Here is a 22,175-nt window from a genome sequence, read left to right as displayed (position 1 = left end):
GATTTTAATTGCATGGTTCTTTTTTTTTTTTGGTCATGTTACATGTTAGGCAATGGCACAAAAAGAAGATATGGAAGAAAGAATCACTACGCTGGAGAAGCGCTACCTCAGTGCACAGAGAGAATCCACCTCCATACATGACATGAACGATAAGCTGGAGAATGAACTGGCAAACAAGGAAGCCATCCTACGACAGGTTGAGTATCTGCATCAGTCAGTTGCTTTCTTCATGCAGCATGAAAGTTAACCCATAAAATGGGGCCAGATCTATAGTAGGAGGTTTCTGTTAGTTCAAGCTGCTCATTCTAAATCGATGGATGACTTATGCAAAGAAAATTAAGTTGTTGAGCATTTCTAAGCTTCATGTCATATATCTATGAAGATCAAGTTAATGTGTGCATTCAACACCATACAGTAAGTGTTTTCTAACAGCATCTTGCATAAATACACATCAACTTATCCCCCTAAGTGGAGGATTTCTTACATAACATTTTCCTAAGATTTATTTTTAATTTTTTAAAACAAAAATCAGAACAGAAAGGTATAAACAGGAAAAAAAGGTCATTTCTGCAGGAAAGACCAAAATTTGTGTAAAAGAGATCATAAGGATTTCAAGTATCAGTAGTGCATAGAAAGGATTTTACAGAGATGATTAAACTACCAGTGAAGATCTTTTTTATAAAAGAGTATAAACAGATTATATGCTTTCTCCCATGGCACCTTGTCTCCAAGGTGATTCCAAAAGCTATAGTGTAAAGTGAACAGAAAACGTTGTTTATAATTTGAAGAATACAGTGTGAACTGAAAGCTAACATGAAGTGAATATTATTTAAACTGTAAAAGATGAAATTGCTCCTCTTTCTCAGTATCAGACTTAATTCTTTTCCACCTATCATGTCTTCAAACAATATAACATGCTACCAGGGAAATAAGCCTGTGTGATCTCTGTTTCTGTAATTGTATGCAGATATGTTTTTATACGCGCGCACACACACACACACACACACACACACACACACACACACACCCCACACAGACGTCTCTCTGTCTATATATACATATGTTCAGCAAAATTAAAGCATCAGAACACAAACTCTTTGATTTCTACCAGCTTGCTTTGACTATTTTTAGATATATCTTCAACCATATAAAAAATAGAAAAAAACAAGGTAGCTGCATCTGTCTATAGAGATTTTATTGCTACCATCGTGAGTCATACTGTGCTGTCGAGAACTACCTACTCAGAACAGTGACTAATAGAACTAGGCTTAGAACATGTACAAGAAAGACTTATAGTTCATTTGCAGCATTGCAATGTGAAAAGCATACCTTTTTATGCTTTTGAATGATTAAAAAACAATTTAAAAGCACACTCCTTTTTCATTATGGCTTTTATTACTTAGAGTGAACAGGAGAGTGGGTAACACTTACTAAGCCATTTATGAATTCTTAAGCATGTAGTATATCTCATTAGGCTAGAAAATACTTCAGTTTTCAAAATATTTTGAAGCCTTATTTTTCTTTGGTTGTTTTCAAGGATTAAAAAATTTTACTGATGTAAAATGAGGTCTAATTATAGATTCACAACAAACAATATCTCTGCAACCGTAACCAAACAGCAACCAGGATATGATAATGAATTCTGCTTCGTTACGTATAGTTCTTTCTATCTTTGGCCTTCAGCTGGAAGAAAAAAATAGGCAGCTGCAAGAGCGCCTGGAGCTGGCGGAGCAGAAACTGCAGCAGACCATGCGGAAGGCTGAAACCTTACCCGAAGTGGAGGCTGAGCTGGCGCAGAGAATCGCGGCCCTCACAAAGGTACTGCACTGAGAAACAGGCTCGTATCAGAGCCCTCGCTGATTAACTTCGATTTGCATCCAGATTCCTCACTTCAGGGACAAAAACAATGTGCTCTCAAGCTGATTCGCAAAGGTTTTCGAAAATGTTTCCTGATAAGTATGTACCACAAGTTAGTATTAACCAACGGTGTTCTCAATTCTCTGTTTGTAATTCTTATCATTTTGATGGCAGGTGACATAGTTATTTGTAAGTTAGCCTACAGTGCATTTATAAGAGAGTCATAGATTTCCAATATATTAATTAACTTAGGAAGATTTTACTATGTCAAAGTTTCCAATTTAAGGAAAAGGAGAAAAAAAAAAGTCATAGTTGTCCTTGATGTTTTCATACACCATGCTTATGAAACAGCAGTTATTTTCATCTCCAAGAATGCTATAAAATGAAATCTTAATGGTAGCTGGGATCATTTGTGCAAGACAATTGAGGACATCACGCGCTACGTACTTGCGGTACATACTTAATGAGGCTTGTTTTAATCATTCTTTGTGTTGTGTAGTCACAAAGACAAACATGCARCCCCGTGAGGACTACGAGCAGCGTGCTTTTTCCGATAGCAGTTTGTTACATGGCAGCTTTCTTGCAGAAAAATATGAAGATAAAAACAAATTTTCAGTAGTGTGGTTATCATACTTGGCCTCTATAATACTTTCAGGTATGCATGCAGTTAAAACTCTAGTTCAGGTATTATCAACCTCATTAAGACATATAATGATAACATGGTTTTCGTTGTTGTCTGATTAGAAAATAGGAAGAAAAAAATCCATATTTGAAAGCGTGCATTACGTATCATTCTGATTTATCCTCAGCAACAGAGAAAAGTCATCTTAGAATGTTTCTGGCTATTTATATGCCTTGCCATTTTTATATTTAATGGATTTTTTTCTGTTTTGTACAGTTCTCATGTTTTTCTGTTTATACAGAAGTGCTAAGTGGATCATTAATAAAACCTGATTTTTGTGCAACTTAACAAGAAGGAGAGGCTTTGGAGGGGATGGGGTGTTTTTTTGCTTTTACTTTATTAAGGCAATATCATTATTCAGTAATCAAAATTTTGTGCTGTCCACTTTAAATTTATATGGATGGGTGGGAACCTGAAAGGCAGACTGAAAATGGTGGAAAAAAGAATTAGCATAAAGAGAGTTACATGAAATACCAAACAAACATTACTATGTTTTAAAAAAAAAATAAGGTTGACATAAGAGCAATCCCTTAGCAACTTAACATTTTTCAGGGTTTTTTTCCTGATTCAACAACTAATCACATGTCCTAATGCCCTTAGTAGTTTTAAAATATTGTTTTCTATTTTAAGAGGACTTTTCCTGAATAATTTCTTCAGCAATTAGGCACCAGTAAGTATTTTGCAGTCTCAAGCATGTTTTTTCTTGAACATATATTAATGACGAATACTGCAAGAAGAAATCCCATTTCAGTCATGCAGAGTACACAGGGATGTTGCTGTTATTGTGACCGTAACGCTGCAGTATACATCGCCGTTTGCCTTCTTACACTGTTACAGTTGGTGTGGTTAGAGAACTGTGAACAGAGCTGATAAACCACCCCAGTTCACTTTGATGGACTTCATCAAAGTTTTTCACAAGAAGGAAAGCGTGAGAAGTCAGACTAATGCCAGTTCTGTCCATTTCTCTCTAATTACACAGAAACCTGAAGAAAAAAATGCAAATTGAAAATTAAAGTCTGGTATCTTTCATGGATCACATAAATGTAGCCTGGAACCAGTGACTATGCTATAGTCACTTCAGCTCGTTTAAGTAGTTTTACATTGGCTGGTTGGGGTACTGTTAGCAGACTAGACACTCAAAGAAAGTTGAAAAAACCTGCCTAAGAAGCTGAGTAACCCTTAAGTAATTTTGACAGTGTTGAACTTTGTGCCAATACATCTGGTTTGTTAGTACTGTTCAAACTAGYTGGCTTCAGACTAACTTAAGTCTACCTATGTAATCTGTGATCACTGCAATATTGATTGATGTATACTAAAAAGTAAAAGAGGAGTCCCCTGGATCAACAAGCTTGTCTGCACTGAAAAAAAAAATCAAAATTTTGATTCTCCTTTCTTTTATACTACCTCAAAGAAAGTAGCCTCACTGAGCTTAATGGGGTTACAATGATATGAAAGTGAAGGTGAGTTGAGCCTAATATATCTTACATGTTTATTAAAGGAAGGTGTTATGGAGAAATTGGAAACCATGACTGCTTTGCTGTGAGTGAAAAAAGTTATCTACATATGCGTGTAGAACAGAACAAATGTGTTCTGGATTTGGATGTGATGTTTTTTCTTAAGCTGAAAATATGCATGTTACAGTTCTGCCTTCAACTTACTATATTCTTCCTAACCTGGGTCGGGATCCTGCAAAGTATCTCATGTAGTATGAGATCCTGCTATTGTGTCAGTTTTTAAAACTTGAGTTAAATTTCTTATTTTGTATGGGCTAGTGAATGTCTTTTGCTACTTTTCCATGCCCAAACTAGTTCATAAGGAGTGAACTTCCAAAAGTTTGGATTATACAGTGAACTCAGATAAGTACCCATAAATTTACCTGAATCATTTGAAGTTTTCTTTGGCTTTGTTTTCACTGTGTTCTGACCATTGGGTGAGCAACTGGAGGGTTAGTCAACCTGTGGCAGACTAACCTGGAACAGCATGATCCCATGTACTGTGCTGTCCTGCCTGGCCATTGCACTGGCATTTTGTCTGATCATGACAAGTAGCGCAGCTCTCGGCATGTATCCCAGGATCTAGACTGCCATGATTCATTGAGCCACCTTGTACTCACTCTCGCGATGTGATTTGTTTGCCTGCCCTGGAGAAGAGGCAGTTGGTAGCAGAATGAACCTCCCAAAGTTAACTGAACCTTTCTTTATCCTATAATACACTTCTTTTCCTCAGAAGAGACAGACAGTGGGGCATTCAGCATCTTTGGATGGGTATTCTGTCGAAGATGATTTCTTCTTTCACGTAGTTAGGAAATGGTCTAGTGGAAACAACCTGCACTCACCTACTTCCATTCAGTCATTCCCACCAGAAGTCACTCTCTCCTTGGAGGCTTGTGCATGGGTACACCTTTGCTCCTCCTGTCACAGGACGGCCTTCCACATTTTATGCCATCGTTCCAGTACACGGGTCACCAAAAATGCCAACAGCACTTCTTAGCTGCATTAAAGAAGCAGCGAGAGAGAGAAGAGGATACTGAGACAGCAGTCATATATACTGTAATCATAGTAAAACACAGCACAGTAACATATTTAGCTAATTTTAAAGGTGAAGAAAAATGACATGAAAATTGAAAGCAAGCGAGATACAGTGCTTGTTTTGTGAGGATGTGGGGATCTATTTTGCATTAAGTTGGGAAGAATTAACAAGAGAGTGAAAGGAGAAGAGGAGCTGTGGAGGAAAGGATGGAAAGGAGACAAGGTCTCTTGCAGGAGGAAGAAGTGTAAGGCAAACTTCTCTGAGAAGAAGGGAGGAAGAGATAATGATCACTGAAGGAAGTTGATTAATCTGCTGGGAAAAAAAATGAGAAAATCTTCTGTGAGGAGGGAAGCACGAGAGACAACTCCACATTTAAACAGTTCAGTCAAACCACCTCTGCTCCTGTGCTCTCCTTTCCACAGAAGCTTTTGTGTTGATGGGGGGATGAAGTGAAATAAGAAAGGATGGCAGAGCTAAATGAAAGGAGTGCTGACTACACCTAAGAGGTGTAGAAGGTAGCAGAGAAAAGAGAAGGGGCAAGAGCATGTCAATATCTGGTGACTGAAAGTTTGGGTATCAGAAAAGGGAGTGATTTAAGCCAACACCTTTTACTTCATATTTGTAATGGGCTAAAAGTGAGTATGTGATCAGTAGCTGTTAAGTTTGTGAGTTGCTGTGGCTGAGTCTCCATGATCACCTTCAAATCCATCTTGTATAGCTCAATAAAGTATTGTTTTATTCTTGAGTAGCTTACTGATTCAAGAGATAGCCAAAGGAATGTGTGCCACAAGAAGTAAGTAGAAAATCTAGAGATAACAGGTGTTCAAAAGTCAAGGTCTCCAAACAGAAATTAGCTTAGAAAAGTTTAGATTTGTTCCTGCAGCTCATCACGAGGAAGAAGAATGACGACACCTGTACTATACAGGTGCTTTCTGCATCAGTATGACTGAAATTGTATTTTTTTTTTTCAACTAAGGTGCAAGGACCTAGAGAATGTGCAGCGCCAATAGTAACAGATGATGTGAAAGCAACATTTTTTTGGTGGGCACATTAGCAGCAGGAGAATTTTAACAGGGTTAGAGAGCAGTAATACAAGCTGCTTTGGTATTCCATCACAGCAAATTTTTCCTGTCTATTACTGGCTTATACTGGCTATTTCTCTGCTATTTCATAGCATATGAAGTGCAAAGTGAGCATTAAGACTCATGCTGGTATCTCATGGGGGTTAGACATTGTTAGTTCTTGTCCATGTATTTTTAATCCAGTCTGAGATGCACAATTTCATGAATCTATTTATAACTGAATATGCTGGTTAAATGCTTTGAATACTGCTTGCTGAATGCCACACAGTATGTCTTACTAATCCTCCTATTCAGAGTGATAGAAAACAGTCATGTAAGTCATGTATCAAAAGAAGAATCAAGGGTGAGGTCTGCCAAGCCAGTAGCTATGCAAGTTCCACTTTAGAAAGTTTTTAAACAATTAACTCTCAGCAAAGCAGTACAGAAGAAATCMAACTTCCAGTTATGAACTTCAGAGTCCAGGGTTGTTGTATTTGTTGTCCAGGTTGTATTTATTTAGAATAATGACACTTATTTTGATTGTAGCRCATATTGAATTTTAATTAATTTTAAAGTCCCCTTACCTGCCAGAGAGTTTAGTGTTGAGATTACCTTTTTCTTTTTTATACTAGAAAACRTAATAGAGGTGTTCTGAGCCCCATTCAGCAAGGTTTTTAAGCAAGGATGTACCTTTCAACACTTTAATATTTTTATTAAATGAAGGTTATCATGCAAAGAGATTGACATATACCTATATGTATGTGTGTATATAAAAGTGTACATATGTATACATATATATACACACCCCTAACTGGATTACAGCCACAAACAGTTAATACAGCAGGAAGTGATGAAATAAAGCAAAATTAGATATTTGTAAGAATTCTATGAGCATTTCTTATTCTTATAAGAAGTTCTTTATATATATATTCTTTCTATGTATTGTGTAAATTGTGTATGGAGATAGTATACCTACTTCAGAAAATTATTTTCTTCCTCCTCCTTTCCCAGTAATAATTAAGCATAGTATCAGAATTATTTTATCCATTCAGAAGGTAATTTCCTGCTAAGGAATAAGCTATAGCATGATTTGGATGGATTTTTTTTTTTATTATTTTTATTTGAGAAATAAATGTGAATGATGTAGCTAGCTAAACTGGCTTTTCAAGGGCAAGTTTTAGCAGACAAGACTACATATCAGAAGTCTTAATGAATCTTGAAGTACTAGCTTTTATTATTTTTGCATAATCTTGCAACTGATTGTRTGGAGACAGTGAAGATTAAGTAACTTGCATTTATAGTAAACAGTCAGCTGATGAAACTTAGTTTAATAGTTTAATTTAGTGTAGGATGATAGCTCCAGCAGGTTCTATATCTCCTTCAATGAAAATGGTTTCGAGTGAGGTGGAATTCCTTRATCCTTCTCCATCGTGAGCTCAGAGCTTTGGTGATGATTTCAAACTTTCTCCTGACGTTAGAGCCACATTAAGGGAAAGCCTCCAACCAGTGGTGCAGACAGGAGTCTGGGAGGGGAGAGAGAAAAAAGCTTATCTCCTGTTAAGATAAAGCTTGGTCAGTCATGGAAGGGATAACGTGGCCTGGTTTCTGCACCCAGGGACTGAATTTTTTTTCAATCCTATCTTCTTAGTTATTTTKCAAATATTTGAATTTTGTAAACATACTTAATCTGAAAAGCATGTAAAGTTAATGGTCTTCAAAGTTAAGCATAACTCTTGCTTTTATACAGGGCAGTGTTYTCTTCTGAACGTCTACATATCAGGAGCTACAGTTTAGATTTATAAAATTGTAGGTCCTAATTTTGTTTTCTGTCTGATATTTCAGTCCTGATAATAATTCTAAGTTTAAGTTGTGTGTGATTTGGAGTTATGTTGTACAACTGGAGTCATTTTGATATCTATTCCTGATTATTATTCCAATAAATCAATAGTAGGCAACAATCTCGCTAAAAAATACAATTTCAAAAGTAGTATTTATTGTACATATTGGGGTTTGCTCATCTGAAGACTGAAAGTTCAGGATCTGGTTCTGAGAGAGGGAAAACTTGAAAGAATGAAATAGTCTGTGTTTGACAAGCACAGACCCACAGCTCAAAGGCATCGTCTATATTCCTTATGCACATTTCCGTTTCTATAGCAACAATTTCAATGTAGCATTCCTCCTYCTTTAAGATTTTTTWTTATTATTTTTGATGATAATATAGACTTGTTTAATATGAAAATAACATGGACATTCATGTTTTGCAACAGATGACCTAATTAAGGTCAACTTCTGTCAGAAGTAGCAATGAATCTTTGGATGGATAACCATTTCTATATTCAGTAATGACTTTCTGTTCCAATTAATTAATTTCTGTTTATAGGTCCTTCTTTTATCTGATGACCTTGATCTTGCAAAAGGGATCCATCAGGGTGGATCCTTTCAAAGGGATAAAAATTAAATTATTTATTTGGATAAAAGGGCTTATTTAGTGTATTCTAAATTGGAATACTAAACCTTGAGCCCTATCTCTTTTAATGTTCTTTCAACTTTCTAGAAATTAGGGAATATACCATAACATTGCACAGTTCTATAATTGACCAATCCATTGATTTAGTATTTATGCATTGTTTTCATTCCTAGAAAATCTAGAAAAACTATAAAGGACTTTCTGACATTGGCCTCACAGAATCATATTCTGGTGTTTAGTTTACCATAATTCCAAATAACATTAGATTCTCTTAGACAGTATTGCTTTGATTTCACTATATAGTAGTCTGTCATCAGCCAGTCATCACTAACCYTGAACTTCCATGTGTAGGTTGATAGCTTTTTTTTAGCATTCCATTATTTTTCATTTTATCCACATCAACYGCATCATAATCATCAAGTATCAGTGTAGTTTATTCCACATAAAAATCTGTCAGTTAAAAGTATTAAATTTTCAGTCACACTTTTCTTTTAAGCATTCTGTGCTGTGTTCTGTTCAGTGTCAGTGTCTTTAGTTCTGATTTTTCAATTTTGTCCCTCTCCTTTTCCTTGACTTGTTAGTCTGATCCAACCTCTTCTACCTCATCTGATGATTATCAATATGTTATGGAAGCTAAACTACAAGAAATGATCTCCATACGTAGGAAGGTAGTCCTACTGGACTTTACTTTCTATTGCTGAATAGAATCCATCTGATTTGTTTTCATTTTTTTTAACTTTTTTTTTTTAATTGATAATCAACCATCGTGCAGTTCAGTGCTTCAGGAGCTTACAATTTTACGATGGCAGGTTTGTGTTCAAACCATGCACAGTCTGCATGTTACATTTGGCTGATTTCATTGCTCATAAATAACTCCAATGTTTTGCTGATGCTTGGATGTAACAGGCCTTCGTAGCTGACACATTTCAAGCAATGCTGTTCAGCTGCCTGTTTAAATAAAGTTTCTTTTCTGAAAACTCAGTTTGCAGTTAGTAGTAGCTTGCTTTATGTTTTGTTTGAACTTTACTGAGATAAAGACTTACAAAGCCATTTAAATTACAGAAAAGGTCTTTCTGTTATTTTACAGGCAGAAGAAAGACATGGAAATATTGAAGAACGTATGAGACATTTAGAAGCTCAACTTGAGGAGAAGAATCAGGAACTTCAAAGAGTATGTGTATTGCAGACAGCTTCTGCATGTTTTTACTCTTTTAATTTGAGATAGTGCTACATTATAAACTATAGTGCACAAATCTCTTGACTGGTGAATACTTTATTTTTAGCAGTGATGGCAGCATCTTTCCATTCCATTTAACCATCTGAACATAGTGATTTGCATTGAATTGCAGCTGTCTGAGTACTGTGCTGGTACAAAAGCGAATGTGTATTAATTGATAACTGTAACTAAATTTCTTGTGGAATTTCTTTAAATGTGTTCAGTTACCATAAAAATCTTTGCCTTTTAATGGTATAAGTCTGTATTGGTTACCTTTGAACCCTACCAATCTGTCCCTTCTATCCTCTATTAAAGGCAAGGCAAAGAGAAAAAATGAATGAGGAGCACAACAAAAGGCTGTCGGATACAGTAGACAGGCTTTTGACAGAGTCCAATGAGCGTCTGCAGCTACACTTAAAAGAGAGAATGGCAGCACTCGAGGAAAAGGTAATGTGCAAAGGGCAGTGTAAACTTCAGCTTAATAAAGATTCTCTGCAATAGCACATGTTCTGCCTTTATCTGGATGCAGGCATCATACTAGCTCTTTACACTCCAAATACTACCACAAAAGTGGTTTAGTTTATACATTCAAATCTTAATTCAGGTATGCACTTAAGAATCTTTGCAGGTCTAATGTGCGTTGAGTGTACTGAGTAGTTAGTCCCTCTTTTATCAGCGGAAAGACTGATGCAGAATTTCTAAATAAGCAGTCCACAGAATGCTATGAGACAGCAAGAAAAGCGGAATTAGAAGTGGGGATGGCCATGTTTCAAATGTATTTCAACTTGCTAATTTTACCTCCTTCCTGCGTGCAATAAGAATAAAATACTCTTCTCACAGGAGAAGGAACTGCTTCCATAGGAGAGGGAATATGTCTACCGGCTTTCCACGATGTGTTAACTTTCTGTAAGATATAATGTACCTGTGAAATTCAAACCATAAAACCCTTTTGTCCATCATTTCCTTAATCTCTTTCTTTTGTATTTATTCACCTCTAGTTTGATCTGAGGGAAAATTTTCCGAAAGATATTTCAGAATCTGTCAGAGGATATACTTCTAAGTTACAGCATTGAAACAAAATGTTTTACAAAGTAAGATATATCAGTCAAAAGAAGAACTTAGGAGAAATAGATGTGTAAAACATGAGAGTCACTCAGTTCAACAAAAATCCAAGCTTTCTTCTGTTCTTGGAAGAAAATGCTCTTACAGGTTTTGGTTAATTTTAGTGTCCCAAATTTAATATGGGCTCACACTGAAGTGGTAAAGAATTTTAAGTTCAGTGATTAACAAGGCTGATCTGTTACTTAACTTTGAGTATGGAGGCTGCATGTATATAGTGGTATCTGATATTTAGCATTTCTTTAATTTATTCCAGTTTTATCTATATTTTGTTTTTACTTCCTAGAATGTTTTAATTCAAGAATCTGAAAGTTTCAGGAAGAATCTGGAAGAGTCTTTGCATGACAAGGTATTATAAAATAGGAGTATTTTATCTATTTTGATCAAATATTATATAGTTATTATTTAGACATATGTATAAGGTATATTTACTTCTTCAACTGGCATGAAAAATTTCCTATTATTACTGATAATTCCTTTATTCACCAAAATGCCTCAGCTAGCCATTGAGGGTTTCTAACAATTATTCTAACCAAGTTTATGGTTGAAATCCTAGCCTCAGGAAGTCAATACTAAAATTCATACCAATTTTACTGGCTCTGGAATTTTTGTTCTATCAGTTTCAATTCTGAAGAAGTCTTGTTTAACAGAGATGTACTCATAGCTGGTTACACTTTCACAGTGAAGAATATAATTGCTAGATTTGATGCAATTCTTCTTAACAGGTGCAGTGGTGTTATGCTAAATATAGCCGAAAATGACCTTTTCTAGTTCATTGCAGATTAACCCCTAATACTGCTTAGTGAACCAGTCAGATTAATTATAAATATCWATCTGAGATTCAGATGTTTGGATTTTTTTTCCAAGTTATACTTGCCTTGAGGCTCAGTATATCTGCCTTTAGATTCATAGAGGAAGTGTTTTTGTTATATGTTGAATTCATGTAAAAGAAATTTTATAGAATTCTGAAAGCGTAGCACCATTTGATACTAGGGAAGAATATAATTACATCCAAAACCAGATATATTGAAGAAAAATAGAAAAGACGTATCTGTGCAAATCAGTTGTTATTTTCATCCACATTCAGATAACCTTGTGGAAAGGAAGAGAGATATTTTAAATAAAGCCCTGAAAAGGAGCTCATGAAATTGTTTGGGTTCCTGGCTGCTGTATATTCTTTGTGAAGACAGATAAATAGTTTAGAGCTTATTTTAAGGGGATGTAAACTGCAGTAACTTTTCATATAGATATGCATATTGTAAATCCATTTTCATGGTGTAGTTTCTTTGGTTCCTTACTCATTCCTAAGTATGCCACAGTAGCTAATCCACTTCCTGGCATAAATTTAGTCTTTCCACCATCCTTTATTCTGTCTATGCAAACTGTGAGCGTGATTTTGATCAAGAGATATCTGTAGTGGAGGCAGAGAAAGAGAACGTGATTTACAAAATAGGGCTTGTAGGTGTTATCATGATGTTCTGAACAGCAAGGCAATCCCTGATGTCGTCTTCACTAATGCAGAATAACTAAAATATTTTCTATCCTATTATAGAAGTCTGAGAAGGTGGCATTTCGTAACATTTACTAGAATGTATGTTAGATAAATATAATTTTCCTCGTCTACTACTATAGTTGCAAGATGCATCTTCTGGGGCAAAATCAGGATTATACTTCACCATCATTTAGGCAACAGACTAGATATCAATTGAATCAAAACTTTTTTCATTTTGCTGGTGGAGAATCTAAACCTGAATTAAGGATTCTGTTTCTGTCTGTGTTATTTTTCCAGAGTTATTTCTAAGGTAACTTTGTTGTTTTAATAGTGTTACAGTGGAAATGAATACAGTGACTAATTCTKTTTCAGTTTACTTTCTGTCTTGAATGTTCATACCACTCGTGATGCAGATGGACAATCTGATATAAAAATCTAYATTTATATTGAAAATATTTCTTGCAAAAATGTTTTTATTTGTTGTGGTTTATTTATTGGTGCTTGCTTAAGGTTGGGAAGAACAGTTAGAAGTGAGATAAGTATATTCTCATTAGAAAACCTCAGCTAAAGCACATAATGGAGAGGAGTTATCCTCAGAAGATACCACATRTGTCTGATTCCAAAACTCTTACATAAAACACTTTGAAGGACTTATTCATTACACTTTAATGGAGAAACTAATTAAGCAAATTCACATGAATGGACAATAGCACCAGTTACTATCACTTAATACCTAGCAAATGATACAGTAGAATGACCACCAAATCCACCTCAATACTTCTGTTCAGCTAAGAAATACTAAACATAATATTACTTTAATGCAGATCCCTTTCCTTCTTAACATTTCAAAAATCCTAGATATTTTAAACACTAGGAACAACTGTGTTGCTTTTACATCCTACAGTCTCTCTTGTTTTATAATTATCTGCTTTCTTTTTATTTTATTAGTAGATTATCATAATCTGTACAATTCTGGTACAAGACTCTTTTTCCATAGTAGTCGATGTCATTGACTTCTTGTTAATTGGTTCCTAAAATCCAATTTTTGTGGCACACTTTTTCACCAGCAGCACCTCATACTGGAGCTTCGTCAACTTGCCAGAGTGAGCTGCAAAGCTGCAGTTCAACAAGGCACTTGAGATGTAGTTGTCTGCAAAACTGACTCTCTAACAAAAAGACCAATCTCTCTGCTTAGGAGAAAATGGCATGTCACAAGCTCTTCCCTGAGCTATGTCTGGCCTGGAGAGTGCATTTAGTGCACAAAGTAGGGCTAGTGAGCACAGACAAAAACTGTGCAGGGAACTGTGATAACAGTTCARATAATGCAGGTAATTAGGCACTAGTGCCCAGGCCCATGCCCTGGCCTGTTTAATGTCTCTTAAGGGACTACTCGCACAGTTAGGTTTGCATGCCCTTTGAGGTTTAATTTTAAGGTCTCCATTTAGATGTCCTTATCAGAGGTATCCAAATCCCATTCTGCTGGACAGAGAGCTAGTCGATACAGTCAGTGCAGTCTAGGCAACGCCTCAGCTGGCAACGCGGGCATCACTCATAGGTTTCACTTGCTGGAGTTCGCTAATGGTACCTTTACACTGTTGACTGCCATGGGATCTTCGAAGTCTTACACACATGTGGGGACATAAACGTGTCTTAATCTCAAACTGAATCCCACCTTCAATGTTAAACATGCATAGCTTTGTGCTAAGGAACTGGTCTTTCGCTCCATGGGACAGAAGCAGATACGTGGTATAAATCATATARAGAATAAACAAGATGGGTCTTCATCATGGTTTCGATTATGATTTCCTGAATTGTGACAGCTGAAAGACAAATCTTTTGGGATTTAAGCTTGATTAGCGCTAGAAGGTTTTGGGAATATTTGTGACATCTGTCGTCATTTTATTATTTCAGGGGTTGGAGAAGGAGTGGTACAATGCAATTATTGCTCATTCCATTTTCTTAATAGACTAATTGCTATTAAAAATGCTTCTTTCGTATCATTTCCATAGAAAATGATGCTTGCTTTGCATTTTCAACTGCAAACTATTGCTTTTAGGTTTTAATGGTTCTTCTTTTCCTTACACTACCAGCCTAGGACAAAAAAAAATACTTCAAGATTGTACCTGTCCTGTCAACATTTTCAGCTAGTGAAAAAAAAATTGTAGAGTATGCTATCTGCTCTTGATGCATGTGTCCTAATAGCAATAATGAAATGAATGCAGTCACTGACTTTTTAGTTATATTTAGGTTTATATTCAAGGTATCTTATCTTCTTTAGCTTTGAGATTAATATCTCATCAAGTAAGTTTATTTTGTATCAAAAGTAAGTATATCTTATTTTTCTCATTTCCAGGAAAGACTTGCAGAAGAAATTGAGAAACTGAGATCTGAACTGGACCAGATGAAGTTGAGGGCTGGTTCTTTAATTGAACCCTCCTTGTCAAGGTAATATTTAAAGTTATTTCCAAACTTTGAATTGCAAGAGAACATAAATAAAAATGTCTAGTCTTAACAAGAAGGTACTCAGACTACACAGAAAAATAAACATGAATTTCTTTAAAAATATAAAATCTATGCTATGATTATTATTGTTGCTTTTCACTTTTTTTATAGGCATAGGTATATGGCCTTATGTCAGTGAATATACACTGAAATATCACTGAAATTAGGAGGTCTTTCAAATTATGGAATATTTTTGAAAGTATATCAGAATACTTTATTAATAAGCTCTCCTACCTAGAGAAAAATAAGTAGCAACTGTCATCCTTAAGGCTAAAATTGATCAGCATATATGTTTCTTTCAATTGATATGGTTCTGTGAGTTACATCTAACAACTTTTTTTTCATTAACTCTTTTTCAATTAACTTTCCATAGTGTGTAGARTAAGACTGCAGGCCTTCAGCTAAAGATGAAAGCAGTATTCAGAGAGATCTGACAATAATATAGCAGGATRTTATGTCTCTTTGAGGCAGAAGGGCAGTATGGGGTTGATAGCCAGACAGATAGCATAGAAGTACCACTAACAGCTGAAAATAATTTCATGAAAACAGTGTTACAGTTCTGGAAAGATGGTCCTTCTTGCCCAAGGGTAACATGCAAAATAAAATTGATCCTTTACTAATAATTGTGCATGCCGTGTCCTGTTTTCATAACAAGCAACACTAGTATGTTAACTTTGAAAGCCTGTTGGCCACAGCTCATGGCCCAAGACTAAATTCAGAGCACTGTTAGCCTACAACATTACTCCCACTGAATCCTGCAGTTTTTGCTTACACTAGATACTGTGCGCCTGTTGTTCCTCAGGCATCTTGCTCAGTACTTAGACGTGACTTTTCCCCAGATTTTTTGTCTTCAGAATGATATTTTTCTATATATGGAGAAGTAGTAATTGATGAAAWTCACAATGAAATGAAAACTCTGATAATTTGTGTTCCTTTGGGAGCGTAAATGTTTATACAGATACGCTCGACACTGGTCTTTGATGCTGAGGACTTTGCTAGGACACAGACTAACGAAAAGGTGTATCTGGAGCAGCCACCTTTGGTGAACAGTAGCCTTTCTTGCTGAGTAGATGAGTATAATCAGCTTATGCTCTGTAAATAATCTGTKTAGCCCTTGTCAAAGGGTTGCTGTAACTCAGCAAGCATTCTAAATGTCTTGGGAATTCAGCAATTTCCATAAAACAGTCCATTTTCCCATCTGTGACTTAACAYGTGCAAAGCTACCAGCAGTAGTATGAGCTCTTGTTTATAATGTGTTTTCCCCCTCTCAGGAATAGGGAGGTCTCAGCATTAGCTTTTATTGTTCTCAGTCCATATTCAGTTCTGTATTTACAGAAGTCTGCTCTTTCAGCAGAAGACTAATGAATCTGGGCAGCAGATAAATGTCTGCTGCCAGAGACTGGAACCTGGACTGTATCTTATTCACTGCCAACCTACTACAGAAGTACTTYATTAATTATGAAAGCAAAGTGCAATCATTAGTAAATATTGTACAAACACAGAATATAAAAGATAGTCATTGCCCTAAAGAGTTTACAATGTAAGAGAGGAGAAGCATACAGAAAAATAAAATACATTAAAAAAGTTATCTTGCATGGTAGATGGAGGTTTGAGGATGTTTGTAGCCCAGCTGTTGTCAAGTTTTCRTATTAGTATAATAATAAAAGTGAGTTTTAGACAATTTTATAAGGTGAAATCATACTTTTTCTGGTATTATGGGAGCATCTGCCAGGCATGATGGGAAGCCTAAGAGAAAGAATATTGATGGTTGTTTGAGAAATAATGCAGAGGCAATAGAGAACAACATAATCACCCAAATAGTGATGAGAGCCGAAAAGCCTCAGGGGATGAAAGGTAACTGACAGAGAGTGCATCAGTCATGATAGTTTGCTGAAGCACACAGGTTTTCAGAATCTTATGGGGAAAAAAGCGTACAGAAGACCGTAAGTCCTTAYAGATATGCCTAAAGCTGGCTTTGAAATATTGTCCTACAATTAGTATGCAATGACTTCTTTTTCATTTTAAAATTTATCTGAATACCATGAAACTTTAGAACAAGCACATATGCAAATTATAGAAAACTTAAATACATCTGGAAAAGGGAATATCAAGCAAAACATTAATAGGTTTTAATGCACTATGACTAAGACAAAGATCATYGATCACTTAAAAGATGAAGTTAGCTGATATAAAGCTAAAATCACCATTATTTTAACTTAGTTGGAGTTCTGTCCAATTGCATTTATTCTGCTATAAAGTGACTCACTTCTCTTAGCAGAGGATTTAGCCTTTAGCYTTTAATCATGTTGGCCGTTGCTTGCTCAGATGAGAACAGCTTCCTATTACAATATGTGGTCCTTTGCATGTTTGTGCTGTTGCTTAGAGCCACTGCAGCAGTTAGAGGCTTTCAYGTTTAACAATATCTTCTCAGTAAACAGACATCACAGTTTTATAAAAGTGAAAGATGAAAATATAGAAGTGATGTTTGAAATTTTAGACCAATGCTTCAGTACCAGGGTGTTTAAATTCAAATCAAGTTCTTCTCAAGGAAAAGTGAATCTACATGTTYAGAAGCAGATGTAGAATAGAACCTGGGGAAATAGTCACACTTACTGTCTGCAGTTTATGCAGATTTCAGTSTAAGCACCTGTGGTTTTCTGAAAGATCAGACATTCCCTTACTTAGCTTTTACCTCTAAGGCTAAAGTCATCATTTTCCTGGGCAGCATTTTCTTCAAGGAATGAGAAATGTTTAAGAAAAAAAATTCCATTTTGTATGAGTTTTTTCTGATTTGTTTCTGCAARTGATTGTTAACATTGCTCTGAACCTTTTAAGTTCTCTGTAGCTAATTGTAAGCATTTTTGTCCTGAGTTTTAAAAAATATTTAAGTACAGTTTTAAACTCTCGTTTTATGCTCTTATAGATGCTGAAATGTCAAGTAGAAAGGCTTTATTCTTCTATCCCTGTTATTAGTAACACAGAGATTAAAATTTCCCTGATTACTAATCGCATGGTTTTAGCTGGTCCTCTTCATTCCAGCTCTCTGAGGGAGAGCTAGTGCAGGGGCGTGCTCCATCTGTCTGTAGACCATCGAGTGCTCTTCCTTGTCTTCTTTGAAAGTCATGAGTGTATTTTAGGAGTTGCTATAAACACATATGTACTTAGTTCTCTTATCAATATAGAATGGTCATGTGCTATTATAATCATGTGCCTGTACATGTTATTCATATATTTCTGGATTATGTGTTAAGAACTAGAAATTTGCCAGGTCTCCACAGCCAGGGTTGGCCACTCACACAGCGAATGGAGCCTTTGCTCTTCTGACTTCCCTGCGCAGCCCATAGGTGGGATGCCTCTAAAGGTGCCATGCAGGGGAATTGTTAAAGCTGCTGTTTTATCAAGGACATGAAAGGCCAGAGAACAGTGTCTGCAGCCAAGAAAAGATGGACTGAAGCCAGCCTCACCACAACATCCCAAGATTTACCAGGACCATAGGAAAGATTCAGGGTCAAGTATCATTACCCAGAATCTTTCTAGAGTAGGGCCTATTCTTCTTGCTGTGCTGACAGCTTCTCATTTCAAAGCTATACTCATGTCCTAAATGTATTTTTATGGAAAACTTGTAGGTGCTTTTTCTCAGGTTTATTCTCTCAAAATCATCATCAGATGTGGTGCATTCATAACCTACCCTGTGTATCCCAGAGCAGTTCACTGATATTTTCATAACGAGAGATTTACAGTCAGAATGTTTTATAGATACCCTCACTCATGAACATGTGACATCCTTACAGTAACCACAGGAATATTTATTCTGGAAAATAATGGAAGGAAAATATATAGGATAGATTCAACAGTCAGTACAGCTAGACAGTCAGTCTTCACCTGAACTAGGCTTGGTTTTTTTTGTCCAAAACTTGTAAGTTTTGGATCATAAGTTTTACTAATTTTTGAAAAATCAAAGTTTATTTCCTTAATTTTTTCATAATATGATTTTAAATTTTTGCTTTTAAAAATTTTTGTTTAAGTATAATGTTTTTGTCATTTCTTCTCTGACACACAATAGTTTGCTTTAAAAAGTTTTAAAAAAATTGTCTTTCTGGACTGAAGGACTGTGGATTGTTATTGTTAATATTATACTCTCTGTCTATCGCTTTGGCTCTTTTTTAGACCTCACCTTGACACATCAGCAGAGCTGAGGTATTCTGTGGGCTCCCTGGTTGATAGCCAGTCTGACTATCGGTCAACTAAAGTGATAAGGCGACCTAGAAGAGGCCGGATGGGAGTACGCAGAGACGAACCGAAGGTTAACCACCAATTCCATTTCAAATATTCCTTGATAAGAGAATGTATTTCACASTGTTACACTTTCAGTTTGTGTATTTCAAGAAAAAGCATGTTAAATACAAAGAGGAGTTTGTTTTGATTTGTTTTCCCCATACATACTCGGACAAGAGTACTGTTGTACTAAAATTAAGGCAGAGAAGATTTAAGTTCAGATATCAAAGTTCATACATACTTTCCTATCTGTCTTTTCTGGGTACCATTGCAAATTTCCCTGTAATTAATTTTACATGACATTAGAAATTGTGAAAAATGCTTTACATCATCTGCACTGCCAAAAGAATGCCTCTTTGCAGTAATATTACAAGGGTTAATGGAGAATTAATCTTTGAATAAGGACTCTGAAATGTTAGTTGCTCTCTTTTGCCATTTTATAGAAATCCAACTTTGAAATTGTTTTCCATGGGCTAAGCCAAATACACTTCCTAATTCCTACTAGGTAAAATCACTYGGAGATCATGAGTGGAATAGGACTCAGCAGATAGGAGTTTTGAGCAGCCATCCATTTGAAAGCGACACCGAAATGTCTGACATTGAYGACGATGACAGAGAAACACTTTTCAGTTCCATGGACCTTCTGTCACCAAGTGGCCATTCGGATGCCCAGACTCTGGCCATGATGCTTCAGGAGCAGCTGGATGCTATCAATAAAGAAATCAGGTATGTAACTTGGACCAGCTGGAACGTGCTTTTTGAATAGAGCTTTAATCTCCCCTTAATGCATGAGTTCAGGTACCATAGATCAGAATGAGAAAACCAGTCATACGTTCAAAGGACTGGTAACATGTCTGKTTTTTTCAGTATTTATTGTCTGAACATAACAATGGTTTCTTCATTTCCTAAACATATGGCCTTCAGAAAGTGGTCCACATGAAGAAATGTTGGCCAATTAAAAGGAAATATGTTAGAGAAAGCTAGCACGGGGAAGATTTGACAAATCTCTATTCATAGTCATCTTTTCAAGATCTTTTTCTGTATTCTGCATCTGCTTTCTCACTAATGACCTCTGTGTGAACTATTTCAGTGCTGTTCATGCTTTCTTTTGGCAATTATTCCTATATTATGTCTCAGATAAGCTACTTTTTTTAAAGACATGTATGGAACCAGAGAGTGTGGGAGGGTTTTTTTGTTGTTTTGTTTTGTTTTTTTTCACGCTCCAAGTTGGGCTTGGAAATAGGTGGTGAAATGAATATGTTTTGCTAATATCTATGCAGATCTAATGGAGTGATAGAGAATCCAATGATACTATTTTAATTAAGGGATTTTTCRAAGTAAAACCATACTTTATGCCTAAAACTTTTTTCACATGTATTTCAGGAAAGTTAACTAAAAATGTTGATGTATCAAAAATACCATTTTAGTAGTTTCTGCTTCTCAAGCAGGAGGTGAAAGAGATGTTACTGAATGAATTAGTGGCCTGAGAAACTTTCTGATGATTACTGTAGTCAGAAATAGCATAGTAAGAAATGTCGTCAAAACCAGATTACCTTTTACTAATTTCTCAATCTGTCTTTGAGCAAGGCAACTTTAAGGAAGAATTTTATTGTAATGTATTGAGCTTGCATACCACTTCTGTTCTAGGGAGGAGGCTTTTTGTTATGTATCCACAATTCTAYGTTTTAACTACTACCAGAATTTCTTCATTTGATTCAGATAGAAAAAGAGCAATAAAATCCTAATATGTCTCATTACAGCTGTAAAGATTGAAAGTCAAAAGGAAATTTAGTTGTTAGGAGGAAAAATCTCTTTAAAAAGTTTTATTTCCAGTGTACCTAAAGGAGAACTTTGTCCATATTTTCTATTATTATGAAAAAGTCAGTACTGTGACCAATTCAGGAAGTTGTAGATTGAACAGATAAATATATCTTGTTTGACAGTTTTGAAATTAATTATATAACACAGTTAAATGTTTTGTTGAGGAACTGTACCCACAGATAATATAGTAGGATACTATTGTGCCATACTGAGTCAGGTCAATCTTTTTCTGAGCACTGCTTTGTGATTTTGGTAGTAGGTATTGTTTTATGTCATAAAAAAGGAGGCAAGAAAAGGAGACAACATTTATATGAAAAGTTTTTTATTACCCCTATTGGCCAGTTTATACTCAAGTATAGGTTTTTATTACCATCACTCTTAAAGATTTAGGTAACTAATTTTGTGTTCTTTTTTTAATATATGTTTCAGGAAAAATGGTTCAACAAGAATGTCTTCACAGACATTACTGCTTTTCACATTTTCTTGATCTYTTTCTCTTGATGAACTGTTCATAAMGAYTTACCAAATGAAATATCAAAAGTGATTAAAAATGTATTTTCCCCTAGATCTGTTTTATTATAGAAGATGATGCAGAATTTAGATTACTAAAACGAAAAAAGATTGCTGGAATTCCCTGTCAGATTATRGTTTGCCTTTGAGTTCTTACCATATCTCATTTCAGAAAGAACTGTAGGCATTTTATTGAAGTTTTGAAATGGCTTTTAGGGAAGAAGACCCATCACAGCATGGGAATTTGCAGGTGTCTGTTTTCAAAGTATTACGGCTTCATTTATTATACTTTTCTTATTTCACTCAAAAAGCCTGGCTCACAATTTTAGCCTCCTCAGSTTTCAAATTACCATTTTACTTTGATCCCTTATATTCTTTCTTCCTATCCCCCCAAAAGACTCCTCCTAACACAGCTTTATGGGCAAAGAACATATATAAATGTACTACCAATATATAAGTACAATCGCATCAGAAAAACAAAGCTGAAGAACCCAGTGGAAGCATCCTATTGAAGCTGTATATGTTTAAGAAAATTATAATTGTTTCCAACAAGACAGCTATTTTAATGAAATTCATTTAAAAATTTTGTGATTTAACAGCAACTATTTTTTTTCATTTTTTTGAGAGATGAAACACACAAATTG

At 35.6% G+C, this 22,175-nt stretch overlaps 1 protein-coding gene across 1 annotated transcript in view; it reads left to right on the top strand.

Annotated features, from left to right (window-relative positions):
* PPFIA2 (PPFI scaffold protein A2) overlaps window positions 1-22,175 on the top strand; it is a 338,119-nt gene that overhangs the window by 269,234 nt on the left and 46,710 nt on the right. Inside the window, exons 9-17 of the mRNA XM_085307650.1 lie at window positions 50-196; window positions 1,684-1,818; window positions 9,178-9,264; window positions 9,684-9,767; window positions 10,128-10,259; window positions 11,218-11,280; window positions 14,777-14,868; window positions 19,093-19,228; window positions 19,706-19,926. Of these exons, the coding sequence (XP_085163776.1) occupies window positions 50-196; window positions 1,684-1,818; window positions 9,178-9,264; window positions 9,684-9,767; window positions 10,128-10,259; window positions 11,218-11,280; window positions 14,777-14,868; window positions 19,093-19,228; window positions 19,706-19,926 (1,097 nt within the window). The remainder of the gene's footprint in view (window positions 1-49; window positions 197-1,683; window positions 1,819-9,177; window positions 9,265-9,683; window positions 9,768-10,127; window positions 10,260-11,217; window positions 11,281-14,776; window positions 14,869-19,092; window positions 19,229-19,705; window positions 19,927-22,175) is intronic.

This window comes from Rhea americana, unplaced genomic scaffold (assembly GCF_003343005.1).
Source record: "Rhea americana isolate MKP2758 unplaced genomic scaffold, rheAme1 scaffold_260, whole genome shotgun sequence".
Taxonomy (NCBI): domain Eukaryota; kingdom Metazoa; phylum Chordata; class Aves; order Rheiformes; family Rheidae; genus Rhea; species Rhea americana.
The sequence above is the reverse complement of the archived record's forward strand: the minus strand, read 5'-3'. Positions and strand labels throughout refer to the sequence as shown.